The 15709-nt window shown below is 51.2% G+C and overlaps 1 protein-coding gene across 1 annotated transcript in view; it reads left to right on the forward strand.

Moving 5' to 3' along the window:
* The window catches only part of LOC127042512 (zinc finger protein 560-like), a 253284-nt gene extending 238757 nt beyond the window's left edge, over positions 1–14527 (forward strand). Inside the window, exons 2-6 of the mRNA XM_050935904.1 lie at positions 5422–5523; positions 8967–9050; positions 9732–9858; positions 11680–11762; positions 14037–14527. Of these exons, the coding sequence (XP_050791861.1) occupies positions 8979–9050; positions 9732–9858; positions 11680–11762; positions 14037–14204 (450 nt within the window). The 5' untranslated portion in view covers positions 5422–5523; positions 8967–8978 and the 3' untranslated portion in view covers positions 14205–14527. The remainder of the gene's footprint in view (positions 1–5421; positions 5524–8966; positions 9051–9731; positions 9859–11679; positions 11763–14036) is intronic.
* The last annotated feature ends 1182 nt before the right edge of the window (positions 14528–15709 follow it).

Raw genomic sequence — 15709 nt, forward strand, 5'->3', positions numbered from 1 at the left:
AGCCGGGCTGCATAGCGGGAGGGCAGAGAGCAGCAGCTTCTGATGCTCCCCTCACAGCACAGCCCAAGTGGGAAAAGTGACCAGGACGCATGGAGCACATAGGGTTGCTCCTTACTCCCCTCAAACCTCTATGGACCCATGGAGGAGCATTGGGGCAGGGGAGAGCAGTGAGCACCTTTGCACTGCCACACGGTGCCCTTTGACCCCTGGAGCCCTGGGCGGCTATCGGGGGGCACCACCCCTAAGGCCGGCCAGGCTCCCCAGAACGAGCAGCAGAAAACACAGAGACTGGCCACACACTGAGCAGTGGTAGCCTGGGCGGCTCGTAATGGAGGCTCAGGGGGGAGGGGTGTCATAACATTTTTTCCCAGATTTGGACCTTAGCGTCCAAAATATGGGTGTTAGCATGAAAACCTCCAAGCTTAGTTACCAGCTTGGACCTGGTAAAGCTGCCACCAGCCAGGGATTTATACAGTGCCTGGCTCGCTGTGGTCTCCCCAAAACCTTCCCCGGGGGACCCCCAGACTCAGATGCCTTGAGTCTCACAACAAAGGGGAATAAACCATTTCCCTTCCCCCTCCTCCCCTCCAGGTGTTCCCTCCCTGGGTTCCTGGAGAGATATACAGAAGCAAGCTCCGTGAATCTAAACAGAGGGACTCCCCCCTCCCTGTTTCCAGTCCTGGAAATAGAAGTACCAAGATAGCTAATCTCTCTTCCCCCTTACCCAGAGGGTATGCAAAGTCAGGCTAGTAAATCTAACACAACGAGATTTTCCCCCTGACTTCTTCCTCCCACCAATTCCCTGGTGAGCTGCAGACTCAATTCCCTGGAGTCCCCACTAAAGAAAAAATCCAACAGGTCTTAAAAAGAAAGCTTTATATAAAAAGAAAGAAAAGGACATAAAAATGGTCTCTCTGTATTAAGGTGACAAATACAGGGTTATTTGCTTAAAAGAAAAAAATGAATAAACAGCCTTATCCAAAAAGAATACAATTTAAACATTCCAGCAACTACACACATGTAAATACAAAAAAAACCAATATAAACTTATTGTCTTATTATCTTTGTACTTACAACTTGGAAACAGAAGATTAGAAAGGCAGGAGATAGAAAAATCACTCTCATAGCCGAGACGCCACAGACACAAGACAAAGAACAAAGAACTCACACACAAACTTCCCTCCACCCAGATTTGAAAAAGTCTTGTTTCCTGATTGGTCCTCTGGTCAGGTGTTTTAGGTTACTGGTGTTACCCCTTTATAGGTAAAAGAACATTAACCCTTAGCTATCTGTTTATGACAAGGGGGCTCAGCCTCCCCAAACCTTGCACTGCCAAGGGGACAGTGGGGCCCATGATCAGGGGCCCTGGCCAAGTTAGGTCCCCCTGGAAAAGTCTCCCCTATGTCAGCCCCAGGGCTGGAGGAGCTCCCACTCCCTGCTACAGCCCGGGGGCTGCAGCAGGGGCACAGAGCTTCTCTGGTCTCAGGGCCACAGCGGGGCAGGGGTAAAGGAGTGATAGGGTGGGGCTGGTGGGGGAAGGGGTGGAACAGAAGTGACAGTGGATGGGGCCATGGGTGGAAGGGGGTAGAGCCACAGACAGAAGGTAGGGGCATGGTTCTGGTGCTGGGGCCCCCACACTTGTTCTCCCTTTCCCGGGGGTTTGGCATCACTAGCCCCGGCTTAGCGAGTAGGGTTCAGTGGTCCCCATAATGTGGGGTGCGACTCCTAGGGGGACACAGAGGAACATTCATGGGGGCACCTCAGGACCTGAGCCAGCCCACATAGAGGGCAGGGAGGGAGCACCACTCTGCCACAGCTCTTCCCCAACCCCACCCTCAGCCTGAGACTCTGGCTCCCAGCCCGGCGTCGACCCCTTTACCCCTGTCCGCACCCCTCACCCCAGCAAGCAACAGCCCCACTCCTCCCAGCCCCGGTTCTTGACCGTGGCTTCCGAGGGGCCACAGCCATGGCTAAGAGGGCACAATGTGAAATGTTTGGGGACCACTGGTTTAGGGTGACGTCCTCAATCACTTCTCTGCAGTCCAATAAAAGCTATTCCTCACTCACCTACCCCTCCATCAGGACGGACTAGGTATGTTCTGCTGCCCTTCACTCATACAGGAAGGAGAATAACATTTCATTCCACTCAATCCTAAAGTCATTTGTAACCCAAGACCATCCCAAACTGGTCATTTTGGGGAAGCGGCCCCATCATGCTGCATAGCTAGGCAGAGTAGGTGTGTCTATGCAAACACGGTCTGTTCCTGAAGTCTTTCCCCAGCTCCTCACTAGGTGAGAGAGGGGAGCTCATTCAGACCCTGCTTTCGCTTAGTATTTAAAAACTCCTTAGTGTCCCTATCTCTGCCGGCCTTAGATTTCTCCTCCTGTCCTGTTTTTTGACAGCTCAGATGAGGTGACCGAGTGGTTAAGGTGATGGACTGCTACCCCATTATGCTCTGCCTGCATGGGTTCAAATCCCATTCTCATCAGAGGCATTTAGTCTTCACCCTCCTTTATAGACAACCATCTCCCCCTTTGGTACAATAACAGATCAAACAATGTTGCTTGTGTTACCCAAAATTGGGTCAGTTAGTAAGCTTAGAGAGGACTAATAATGCCCCTCCCCCCCAGAGTTTGGCAGAAAGCAGCACATTTATTAGCTTGATAGCTAAGCTCAAAAGAAGGGATGGGGGAGGGTGTCACACTCATACTCACGCTCCCAGGACAGGCCTGGCAGTGGAGATGTCAGGATCCTTTAAGGTAAGTGTCCCACAGCGCAGCGATGGACGGTGCGATGAAGATCAGTCTCCCTGAGGTGCAATAGAATGTAACACAGCGAACCACTGGCCAGATGGGCCGGGTGAAGGGCATTCACTGGAGGTACAAAGGAGAGTGGGAAAGCCACTTCACAGGCATTCAAAGCGGGAAAGGACACAAGCTGGGGGAGTTTAACAGACCTTTTGAGCATACAGGTTATACAGAGCATACAGATCACTGCTGCTCCTACAACATGATAAGTTCTCAAGCAGCATGTTTCTTACTTTGCCCATCTGTCAATTTTGATGATTATTGATGGAAATATTTTGCCATTGGGTTGTGTGTTTACACAGAAATTGACATTTACCAACAAATACACAATTCTTCCAAGCCTGCCTAGTCTGCAGTTGATGGGTTTAGAGGGACACATTCACTCTTCCAGGTCCCCATTCCAGGCCTGTGCTCTCCAGGTTGTCAACTTCCCGCACTGCTGGGATCCTTCCCTCATCTCCCCCCAAACCACTGCCCCACCCCCACTTCTGGGGTCCCCTCCCTACACTGTCTAACTCCACTGCTGGCAGGATCCCTTCCTGTTCCTTTCATTTCCTGCCTCCACTCTGGGCAAAAGCTCTGCACTCTTCCCACACCAGAAGTTGAACCCAGGCCACCTGGGTGAAAACCAGGAATCCTGACCACTAGCCCATATGGGACTATTGTTGCATCTGACGAAGTGGGTATTCACCCACGACAGCTCATGCTCCAATACGTCTGTTAGTCTATAAGGTGCCACCGGATTCTTGGCTGCTATTATTACTACAACTCAGGCCTTGGCTACACTGGAGAGTTACAGTGCAGGTGGTGGCTTTACAGCGCTGTAACTTACTCCCCGTCCACACTGGCAAGGCACATACAGCGCTGTATCTCCCTGGCTACAGTGCTGCATGTGCTCCACCTCGACGAGAGGAATAAAGAGAACAGAGCTGGTGATGCAGCGCTGGGGTGCCAGTGTAAACAGTGATTAATCTTACTACGCTGTCACTGACCTCCGGAACCTTCCCAATAATGCTTTTAAGTAGAGATAACGCTCTTTGTTTTGGTGTGATGCCTCTGTTTGTTTTGTTGTGAGCTCAAGGCTCCCGGAGCTGCTTATCTAAAAACCAAACACAGTTACTGTTTGCAGTGAATGAGCAGAGGCAGGGGGATCCCTTTGGAACACCCACAGCTGGTGTTTGCTTGAGGAGAGAAGCAGCCGGGTGGGCACGGGGGAGGGGGGCTCTGTTTTGGATCAGCGGCTTATCTGGTCTGTGAGGAAAAGAACAAAGGCGGCTATTTGCATTTAGTGAATGAGAGAGGGGTGGGGGAGGAGGCTTGAACTTGCCAGGCAGGGAGCTGACACAGTGTCAGCTCCAAAAATCCACTCGCTCTGTCTCCCCGACGCTCCACCCCACCCTCCTCTTTTGAAAAGCACATTGCAGCCACTTGAAGGCTGGGATAGCTGCCCATAATGCACCACTCCCAACAGCGCTGCAAATGTGGCCATGACAGAGTGCTGGTAGCTGTCAGTGTGTCCACACTGCAGCGCTTTCCCTAAACAGCTGTAGGAAGACAGCTTTAACTCCCAGCGCTGGACAGCTGCAAGTGTAGCCAAACCCTCTCTAAGCCGACCCCTTATGAGAACAGCAGGGACTAGCATGACTAGATGTCCCGATTTTTGGGTCTTTTTCTTATATAGGTGCCTATTAACCCCACCCCCATCCCAATTTTTCACATTTGCTGTCGGATCACCCTAGCAGGGGTTGCACACAGGGCTGCATTAACCTTCAGGTGCTGAGGTTTCCCTCTCTCCATTCCCAGAGCCTGTGATCAGGAAACAGACATCAGGGCTCCCAGGTGCTGCACAGACCATGACTGAGATCAGACCCCATATTATGCAAGGTGCTGTACAAACCCTGGGCAACACTGAGACACCCAGGAGGTTCCCCTCAATTTCCCTGAGCCTCTGCTGCCCAACTTCTTCTGAATCCCTCTGGCTCACCCCCCCCGCCCACAAAAAAACCCCACCTTTCCAAACAGTCCTTCTTTCCTTGCCCCCTGATTCTGGTTTCACACCCTGGGACCATCTCCTCTCTTTGTCTCTCCCCCTCCAGGTGAAGCAGAGATGGAGGCAACTTCAGCCACTGGAGTCAGCCTCAGCGAGCACTGCAGCCGGCCCCGGGGGAGGGGGGGTGTTTGCAGACACAGGAAGGGAGCAGGGGGTGCTGGGAAGAAGGCGGCAGGAGAACAAAGCTCAGAGACCCAACATGGGGAAATTCCAGGGGGCGGGGCTCTGACACATCCCAGGTGCGGGCAGCTCCTGGGGGCGGGGCTCTGGCTCAGCTCGGGGGCGGGGCAGCTCCTTGGGGCGGGGCTCCAGCACAGAGCAGGGGTGGGGCAGCTCCTTGGGGCGGGGCTCCAGCACAGAGCAGGGGTGGGGCAGCTTCTGGGGGCGGGGCTCCAGCACAGAGCGGGGGCGGAGCAGCTCCTGGGGGTGGGGCTCTGGCACAGCCCATGGGCAGGGCAGCTCCTGGGGGCGGGGCTCTGGCACAGCCCGGGGGCGGAGCAGTTCCTGGGGGCGGGGCTCTGGCACATTGTGACGCGGAGCCCGGGCTGAACAGCTGCTTCCAGGTTCTCCACGTGCTGCCAGCAGCGCTGGAGCTGCCCGAGCCAGAGCGGAGCCGCTGTTCTCAGCTGCAGCCAGGATCTGCCCCCGGCCCCGCTGGGATCCAGGTGGGGACAGAGACTGGGGCCCGGGGGTTCCCCTTGGTGTGGCTGGCGGGGGCGGGAGGGGAGAAGCCGGAGCTGCAGGCGGGGGAAGGGCGGTGGGACATTGTGACCCGGAGCCCCCGGGGAATGAGAGGCGCTGGGGGGCAGGAAAGTGACTCTGCCCCAGGGAGCCTGGGAGAAGCCTTGAAGGCGCCTCGGCCCCAGTGGAGCTTCAGGAGGATCCCAGTGGAGCTGCAGGGGGGGGGAGGTCACTGGGGTGGGGGTGTAGATCTGTCTCTGTGCAGCCAGGACATTCCCGGGGTGGGAGGGAGGTGAGTTAACTGGATCCTGTCCCTGTTTTTGCCACTTCCTCCCACACACACATTCTCTCAAGATTTCCCCTTTTCTCTCTCATTATCACACATGGCTATAAAATCCAGAGAGATTCTCCTCCCCCCCCCCAATGATCAGCTCTCTAATTGCCTCTGATTTTCCCTTTTCTCTCCATACTTCTCAAAGGTCAATTTAAAATCACTCTGATGGGGGGTGGATTTTCCCACCCATTTTATCTGCAGCGATTTGTCCTTGTTTGGGTGGGAAATTGTTGCCCTGGGTCATTCCCCAGAACATGGCTCCCACTGGAGTGGGATGGGATGAGGTTCCCGTTCTCTGCCAGGGCAGGGAAGGGAAGGGAGGAGCACATCCCCCATGGAGACTGCCCAGACCCCATTTCCCAATTCCCCTGCGGCCCCCTTCCATTGTCCAGGGAGCCTTCCAGCTCCCCCCCTGCCCTTAAATCAGCTCCTCAAAGGGCTCTGAGCTGCTCACGTGAATGGTTGCCCCGTGGCCGGGGGGACCATCACATTCTGTTTATGTATTGGACAGTCATATAAAATCCAGTCCAACAGTCCCCCTTTTCCACTAGTTATTTAATAGCAACATCAAATCCCCTCCGATCTTGGTGGTTTTCTCTCATGTTATCAAATGTCGTTTGTGACAGGGTTCTCTCTGCGTGTCTCAAAGATTGATATAAAATACCCCAAACATTTGCCCCACTTCTCTCTAGTTGTTTTATTTCTAATTGAATATGATGGGTTGTTTCCCAATGTGCTAAGATGCAGCCGCCTCTGGGGTGGATCCATGGTGGCCATTATTTGCTAGTGACAGCCCGTGGATCTTTCTTGCCCTCCAGGCCTTCCATTCTCCTGTTAAAGAAGCACTCCCCAGGCTCCCTCTGCCTGTGTGACTGGCCAGCAGGAGGTGGTGTTAACTTTCTAGCCACTTCTCACACTCTGTGAGGTAACACTTGCAGGGGCAGGGAGGGTGTCTGTGTGGGGAGATTGCAGCTGAAGGGGCATTGTGGTAGGGGGAGGCCTCTGGGTGGCTGGGCAGGGGGTACCCTAGTCAGGTTGGTGGGTTGTGGAGGTTTGGGGTTTTCGGGGGTGGTGGTTCTGATGTGCCCATCCCTGAGGCTATGGGTCCTGGAGGTGGGTATCGCTGGGGGCCTGGTGGCTGCAGAACAGTGGGGGTGGGTGTCTCTTGGGGAGGCGGGACAGAGGGTTAGAGGGAGCCTGGTTCTGTGCCAGGGGCTCTGTCTGTGCTTCCCCCGCTGGTTCCTGGTTTTGTTGCCATGCCCAGTGCACAGAGCTGGGGGAGGGGATCCCTGGCACTAGGTGAGGGCATGCCAGGGAAGCAGAGTGATGGGTCGCACTGTAAAGCATCAGGGGGTCACACTGGGCAGAGGAGGGGGTCCCAGGCAAATGTCAGGGTAGATCGTTCTGGATGGTAGGGAAGTTCCTAGGCAGGCAGTGAGGGACTGAGTTCCCAGTGGGGGGGGGGTCCCTTGAGGGGGTCCCTGGCTGCTGGGGGCTCTTGGTGGGGGGAACCCTTTGGGATTCCCAACCTGGCAATCATGGTGTGGTGGGGGTTCTCTGGCCGGTGGGGCTTTGAGGGGTATCTGGGGTCCCTGGCCAGGGACTCTGGGGGCTGCGTCCCAGGGAATATCTGATGGGATCCTGGCTGGGGGGTGTCTGGGGCCCCTGGCTGGGGGGTCTGGGCTCTGGGTACTAGGGGGTGTCTGGGGGCTGCTGCTAACCATGATCCTTCTCTCTGGTCAACTTGTACCAGAGTCCTGGCTCCTAGTCACCAGGTCACCAAGTCCATTCTCCAGTCACGTGCCCTGTCACTGGGATAACTTTCTGTCCACTTAGCAAACACTGTTAGTGTGAATTCACAGAATTTACTTTTCTCCTCTTTTGAAAACTGCAGGAACTTTCGGTTCCGTTTGGAAAATTTTTGCCCCCAGTCCTTGTCCTAGATCTGCGGGGGTGAGGGAGGTGGGAAGGGAGTCAGCACTGCCACACGATGGTCTTTTCCACAGCGTTCTGAACTCATTCTTTCTGAAATCCGGTGTCATTAGACCGTTGTTAATCCAGAGTCACTGTATGGAAAGACAAGGAGTGATTCCAGATGGACAGTGGGTCAAATGAGATCAGCCATTCTCCCTGTGAGGAGGGGCTCCCATTAGCTGCTCTCCCCAGAGAGCTAAAGGAGGGAAGCTGCTCATACACTCCGTCCCTCTCTGCTCAGGATATTGGGGTTCAGCTTCCTGGGTCAGATGCTGCAGCCTCCATTGTGATCTGGGAGACCAGGCTTGGCAGCTGCTGCTCCCCCAGTGGGGCTCTGTGCTGGGAAGTGACCTTAATTAAAGCTTCTTCTCTGCCCGGCCCAGGGGATGACTTTCTGCAGCTGGTCCTAGCCCCCTAGGGCAGTCCTGGGCCCTGTTACTACTAAATTCTGAGCCAGAGTCTCCAGGTAACTGAAAGACCTCAGGGAATGTCCTAGGGTCTGGCAAGAAAGTGACTCTGCACAAACAACACCACCTCATTTCTCCTCCCATTAGCGGTTGCCAGGAGGAAATCCAGCCATGGGAGAGCAAAGCCCCCAGGAATGGGACTGTCCCAGCCAGAGGGGCAGGGAGAGAGGACAGGGGAAGGAGGGACTGAAAGGGGCAGTGGGAGAAATGAATGTGGGGGAGAGATTTCCAGCTCTCTAGTCCACCCAGACACATGTATTGCTGCATCCTGGGGCAGAACCACTTTCCAGTGAACAAAACAAGGATCAGACAGAGCAAAAGCCAGTTCCTGACTCCATATTCCCCCTGCTGGGGTGTGGCTGCCGTGGGGTCAGTGTCTGAGGGAATCCCCCACAGTGACTCCTTTGGTTCTGCTCTTTTCTAGCCTTGTGTTCAGAGAAGGGGTGAGGGGAGAGAGAAGGGAGGTTAAAAATGTGTCTGTGGACTTAGCCTGGCAGGAGGGGCCAGGTCTAAATTGTAATAAACAGATTGAGCATTTCCCAGCATGACAGAATCTAGGGTGTCTGTCTGCAGGGAAAGGGCCTGGGGGAATTGTGATGTGAAATTAACTAAAACCGGTTCTGAAACGCCCACAACTGCCCTTCTCCCCCAGACAGGCTGCAGAATGTTTTGCTCCAGCTCATCCCAGCCTGGCGTGGGACAGGGAAGAGAAATGGCTGCAGTGGAGTCAGTCCAGGTAGAGATTATCGGGGGGTTGCTGGTGGGTTCCTGCTGGAGGAAAGGGAGAGCAAATACACCAGAGGTGGGAAGGTTTGCAGAGTCTGGTTTGGAGGTTGGAGCGGGGCAGGAAATTCACAGCGTGGGGAAAGGAGGAGGCCAGGGTGTGGCAGACCTGCTGGGAGTTATTTACTAAGTGGCCTAGATTCTAGGAACAGACCCAGGAGGTTTGGAGGTGGAAATGCCCTAATTTGTGAAGAGAGAAAATAACCCACCTACATGGAGCTAGTCAAACTGACCATACTCCTAGTGCTGGAGCCTGACCTCATTAACCATCAGCTGCTGTGAGATATAAAGGGGACACCCATGAGTCAGGCTTATTGGAGCTGCCGCTCCCTTCATATCCCACTCCTCACAATGAGGAGGGTGTTGGGCATCCTACCAGCGAGCTCTCCCTGGACCCTGCTAGGGGCTCCATCTCCTGTATCAGTCAGTGGCTAGTAGGGGGGTGATGGATATGCTGGGAGAGATAAGGGGCTCTCTCTTCATCCCCTCACCCTGGCATTTGCTGGATACTCTGAGCCAGGTCGAGGTGGGACTCTCCTGACTATGATCCACCCAGAGCTTCCATTTGATTCACTCTTCTCTGCCACAAATAGTGGGGCAGCAAGTCCTTAGTGTTGGACTCTTACTCTTTCAGGGGCTGGTGACCTTCAAGGAGATGGCTATGTATTTCACCAGGGAAGAGTGGGCTCTGCTGGACCCCACTCAGAGAGCCCTCTACTGGGATGTCATGCAGGAGAACTATGAGACTGTGACCTCGCTGGGTAAGGGTTCCTGTCCCTTCTGTTCTTGGAAGGGGAAATGAAGAGTGAAGGTTCACGCCACCCCCACAATGCCATCTGTACCCTGTCCTGTTTCAGCATCACCCCAATAGGCCAGTGACACACATAATACCAGAGACCCTCCTCTGCTGCAGAACACTTTGGGAACAGAGCACAGGAGCCGTATTGCACAGTGTCAAATATCTCCTGTTTGCTCAAGTGAAACTGGGGGTTAGGTCTGGCATAACTGTCCCATACCCCTAATCATTTTTGTTGCCCTTTTCTGAACCTTTTCCAATTCCAATATTTCTATTTTTGAGATGGGGAGACATGTGCATGCAGTATTCAAGATGTGGGTGTATCATGGATTTATTTGCTGTTTTTACAAATATGATCTATGAGATATTCTGTCATATCTATCACTTTCTTAATTATTTCCTACATTGTTCACTTTTTTTCACTGCTGCTGCACATTGAGTGGATGTTTTCAGAGAACTATCCACAGTGACTCCAAGATCACTCTCTTGAGTGGAAACAACTAATTTAGACCCCATCATTTTGTATGTATAGTTGGGATTGTGTTTTCCAATGGGCTGCACTATGTGCTATCCTGTCATCTAGTACTGCTAAGATCCTGGATTCAGTAATATCCCTGCCCTTCCTGTTCCCTTTCTCCACCGAACCCCGCCAGCCCATGCTTCCTGTTCCCAGCTTCCCCAGGATTCTCGCACTGTCTCTGAACCTCTCTGTCAGCAAGAAGCAGTGCCAGGGACACTTGCCCTCTGTCTGGAGTCTTCGATTTCTGGGACATGGATTTACTTTCTCTGTGTTGTAAGAGGCTCTGTCATAATGAGTGTCTGTGATGTTACCCAGAGTACAATCTGGACTGTTAAATAGCTGTACCTCAGTCCTCCAGCATGGGGTGCCTTTTCCACTGTTTCCCCGCGAGAACAGCCCCTCTTGGCCAATTAACACACAGTCTCCAGCATGTAACTCACTCCCAGCTACACAGTATTGAGTGCTGCTAGACAGCCACTCATGAATTACACCTCAGGAGAAAACCAGCAAATTCTCAAGTGCCCAACTTTCCCCCAGAAATGTGCATCTTGCACTGTCCAGCACGCTACTGAACGACCCAAGCTCATATGAAGTCTGTCATTTCATCAGCGGAAAATGACATGCACCAGCTTGTTATCCCAAACAGAGTTTCCAACACACTTCAATCCACACATACTGGTTAGATGAACAATAAACCAAGCTTGTTAACTACCAAAAACTAAAACTAGGCCCAGTCCATGAAAGGGGCACTCCCAGGAGAGACTGTACAAAGGCTGGAACATGAAACACCTTTGTAAACCTGAGACAGCTGCCTTGGGGACAATGACAGGAAGAATCCCCCAAAGTGACTCCTTTGTTTCTGCTCTTCTCTGGCCTCCAATTGTTCCTTCCAACGTGGAGTACTTTGCACTTGTCTCTACTGAATTTGATCCTATTTACTTCAGATCATTTCTCCCGTTTGTCCAGATCATTTTGAATTTTAATCCAATCCTCCAAAGCACTTACAACCCCTCCCAGCTTGGTGTTGTCCGCAAACTTGATACGTGTAAGAGAGAGACTGTTACTGGGAGGGTTTCCCCATGTGTCAGAGGGTTACACCCTGGTGGGAGGGGGCTAGGCCTGTACTGGAATAAGGTCACTCTGTGCTTCACAGTGTGCTAGAACCTAGAATGTGCATTAGCAGGGGAAAAGCTGGGGGGAATCGGCTTGGGGAATGGACAAAAGCCTAGTCTGAATTCTCACACCTTGCCCTTTTCACCCCGGCAGGCCAGAGAATAACATCCATGTTTCGCTGCAGATCATCTCGTCCTCCCAGGGGCAAGGAAATGGCTGCAATGGAGCTGGCTCAGGTAAGAGATTATCAGGGTGGCGGGCCCTGCTTGGAGGTTGAGGAGCAGTAAATGTATAAGAGGGTGGGAATTGCTAGAGGTGGTGGGAAGCAGGAAATATCTCGGGTGGAGAAAGGGAGGGGACAGCATGTGACAAACCTGCTGAGACTTGTGTAGTGTAGGGCGTGATGGGTTGTCACCCCCAGGAGGCAGTTTGTGGAGCTTTTGGGAACTGCTGTGTCCTCTAACCCTCACGCTGGGCTGGCCCTTCTCACACTGCTTTGCTGGAGATTTCGCCAGCCTCTCCAGGGCCTGTTATCACCCAACACAACAGCAGGTGGCGCCATGCAGCCAACTAAGCTACCTGAGTGCGTTACCTAAGCCACTCAAGGACAGATAGAAGACAAGAGCCAATTTCCCACTCCCCAACCTTGCACACTTGCTGTAGTATAAATCCAGAATGATACCATCTTATAGTGCACAGGGATCTCTATAATACAAGCTCATTAATGTTGTTCCCCTTCCCCTCGATATGGGACAGATGTGCACAACAAGCTGAGATTTTCCCCAGACACTTCACTCAAAATACGCTGGTTAAGATAAAGCATCAAACAAGTTTATTAACTGCAGAAAGATAGATTAAGTGATTATAAGTGATAACAAACAGATCAAAGCAGATTATTTAGCAAATAACCAAAACTCAGACTAAGCCTAACATACTAGATGGATAGAATTTGAATTAGCAATTTCTCACCCTGACTGATGGTACAAGCAGTCCCCCAAGTTTCCATACACAAGCTAGAAATCTCTTGATCCTGGGAGCAGCACTTCCCCCACATCCGTTTTTGTTTCTCAGGTGTTTCCAGAAGTTCTCTTGTGTGGAGAATGAGGCCAAGAGATGATGTCACACCCCACCTTATGTAGCTTTTTCATATGGTGGGAACCTTTTGTTCCAAACTCAGTTCCTAGTCCAGTTTGTGGAAAAATACAGGTACTAAAATGGAGTTTAGTGTCATGTGGTCTGGTCACAGGCCCTGCTGAGTCATAGTAGCCATGACTCATAGGCTGGCTGAAACATTCACAGGAAGGCTAAGCTCTTCCACAGTCCATTGTCTTTGTTGAGCCATCAGCACTGTCTGGCTTCTTCATTGTTGTACCTGAAAGGCTCATTGTGGGTGTTACCCAGAGTAAGCACATTTGAAATACAGATACAGAGTCAATATCCATAACTTCAGATACGAACATGATATGTGCACACAAATAGGATAATCCTATTCAGCAAATCAGAACTTTTCCAGTGACACCACACATGATGCATCTTCTACAAAATAGATCATAATTATGTCCTAATCATATTATAATCATACCACTATGATGAATATGGGGGTGTAGTGTCAGATAGGTCATAATTTGAAGGCACAGGTGTTGGGAATGGAACTTCCCCTCTTTGTGGAACAGGAAATAACCCTCCAGCCAGGGCTGGGACAACTTCCCAGACTCTCAGCGATGGAGCCTGAATCTACTGACATTTCATTAATTACCACCAACCCCAATCTTTGTGGCAACTGTAAACTTTATCAGTGATGATTTTGTACTCTCTTCTAAGTCATGGATAAGAATGTTAAATAGCACAGGGCCAAGAACCAATCCCTGCAGGAACCTGCTAGAAAGAAATCCACTCGATCATGGTTCCCCATTTACTATCAGAGTTTTTAATCTATTTAACGTATGCCGTGTTTATTTTGTATCATTCTAGTTTTTTTTAGTAAAAATATTGTGCTAATCAAGTCATGTCCCTTACGGAAGTTTAGGTATATTACATCAATACTATTAGCTGCAACCAAACTTTTGATCTCATCCAATAAGGATATCCCGTTAGTTTGATAGGCTCTATTTTCTCTAAACCTTTGTTAATGGGCACTACAATTCTGACCTTCTAACTTCTATTCTTTATGATTGACTTCCCCTTTCTTCCATATATTTTATTTGGAGAGTGCTTGGATTCCTACCAGGGAGCCACTATCAGGGTCCAGAGACAGCCCCATCTCCTATATTAAGCTCTGGCTTGTAGCTATGTGATAAATGTGAAGACCCTGCTTCTGTCTGTCAGCTGGGAGACACAAAGGTTCTCTCTTTCTACCCTCTGATGCCTCCTGGCTGCTGTAAGCAAGGTGGGTTGGGACTCTGTTAACATGTGCCTCCCGGAGCTTCCATTTCCCTGGTGCTGCTGTTCCGTGAATAGTGGGGTTGTGAGTGGGTCAGCAGGTACTGAGTATTGGACTCCTGCTCTTTCAGGGGCCGGTGACCTTCGAGGAGGTGGCTGTGTATTTCTCCAGGGAAGAGGGGACTCTGCTGGACCCCACTCAGAAAGCCCTCTACAGAGATGTCATGCAGGGGAACTATGAGACGATGGTCTTGCTGGGTAAGGATTCCTGTCCCTTCTGTTCTTGGAAGGGGAAATGAAGAGTGAAGGTTCATGCCACCCCCACAATGCCATCTGTACCCTGTCCTGTTTCAGCATCACCCCAATAGGCCAGTAACATACATACTACCAGAGACCCTCCTCTGCTGCAGAACACTTTGGGAACAGAGCACAGGAGCAGCATCACACAATGTCAAATATCTCCTCTTTACTCAAGTAAAACTGGGGTTAGGTCCAGCATAATGAACAGAAGCTTCCTACCCCCAGCCTTCTCTCAAACCCTGAGCCTTCTCTACCCAAACCAGAATGTGCTTGGGGTGTAACAAGCAGGCGGCTGGAGTCAGAGCTGCCAGTCCAGGGTTACTTATCATACAGACACTCAGTGCGTCCTTGAACGCTGGCTGGGAGTATCCAGACAGGGGAGCTCCAGCAGCAGAACACTGAATCTCACCCAGGATTACAGATGACACAACTCCTCGCTGATCTGGATTGCACCCCAGCATGTGAAAATGGCCTAGGTTGGTAGTGACATTTCTTGAGACATGGAGAGTCTTGCTGCCATATCACCAGGTGTAATAAAAATAACAGGAAAGGCCAAATATGGAAAACTGATTGTTCAGCTTGCTTTTGACCTGCATCATATTTTGCAGTATATTCCAAATAAGGAAATTAACGTGCAACGTATGTGTCATTGTTTGTGGTTTTAAGCTGTAAAAGGCTTGTGTGATTTTTAGCTCAGGAACAGTATTCCAATAGCTGTCGCCCCCTGCGTGCTTGTAACCAAGAAAAGAGCCTCAGGCTGAGCTGATTCAAATATTAATCCTGTGGTCGTTTTCCACAACAGCCTCAATAGGTCCCTGTGATGGAATGTAAGGCTACATCTAGACTACCCACCGTATCGGCGGGTTAAAATCAATTGCTCGGGGATCGATATATGGCGTCTCATCTAGACACCATATATCGATCCCCGAGTGCGCTTATATCGATTCCGGAAGAACACCAACCCCAATGGAGTTGCTGATTTGACAGGGGGAGCCGCGGACATCGATCCCGCGCGGTGAGGATGGGTGAGTAATCCGATCTTAGATATTCTACTTCAATTACGTTATTCACGTAGCTGAATTTGCGTATCTAAGATCGATTTCCCCCCGTAGTGTAGACCAGCCCTTAATGTCTTCACACCTTCCCCCTGCAGGAGAATGGCTGTTTGACCAGCTGTTTGCCTTGCTGTCTCTGAGGAACTGGTCTGTGGGTGTTCCCCAGAACTGTAACTTTTTCAGTAATATCATACTGTAAAATCTCACAATTTTACATACAGTGTTACTACACATTTTAACAGGAGGATAATATTCAGTAGGTTATGCGTTTTCTAATGATACCTCAGAAGCTATACTGGGTACAAAATTGATCATAATTTTCTAGAAGAGTGAACACAGGGGTACAGATTGACACAGTGTCTGTGTGTGTGTTCCTAGCAGATATGTGGGTATTTCAATCCCTCATAAGCACAATGTTTGGCATCTTCAAGGACCTGGGGAACTGGTCC

This window comes from Gopherus flavomarginatus, unplaced genomic scaffold (genome assembly GCF_025201925.1).
Source record: "Gopherus flavomarginatus isolate rGopFla2 unplaced genomic scaffold, rGopFla2.mat.asm mat_scaffold_47_arrow_ctg1, whole genome shotgun sequence".
NCBI lineage: Eukaryota > Metazoa > Chordata > Testudines > Testudinidae > Gopherus > Gopherus flavomarginatus.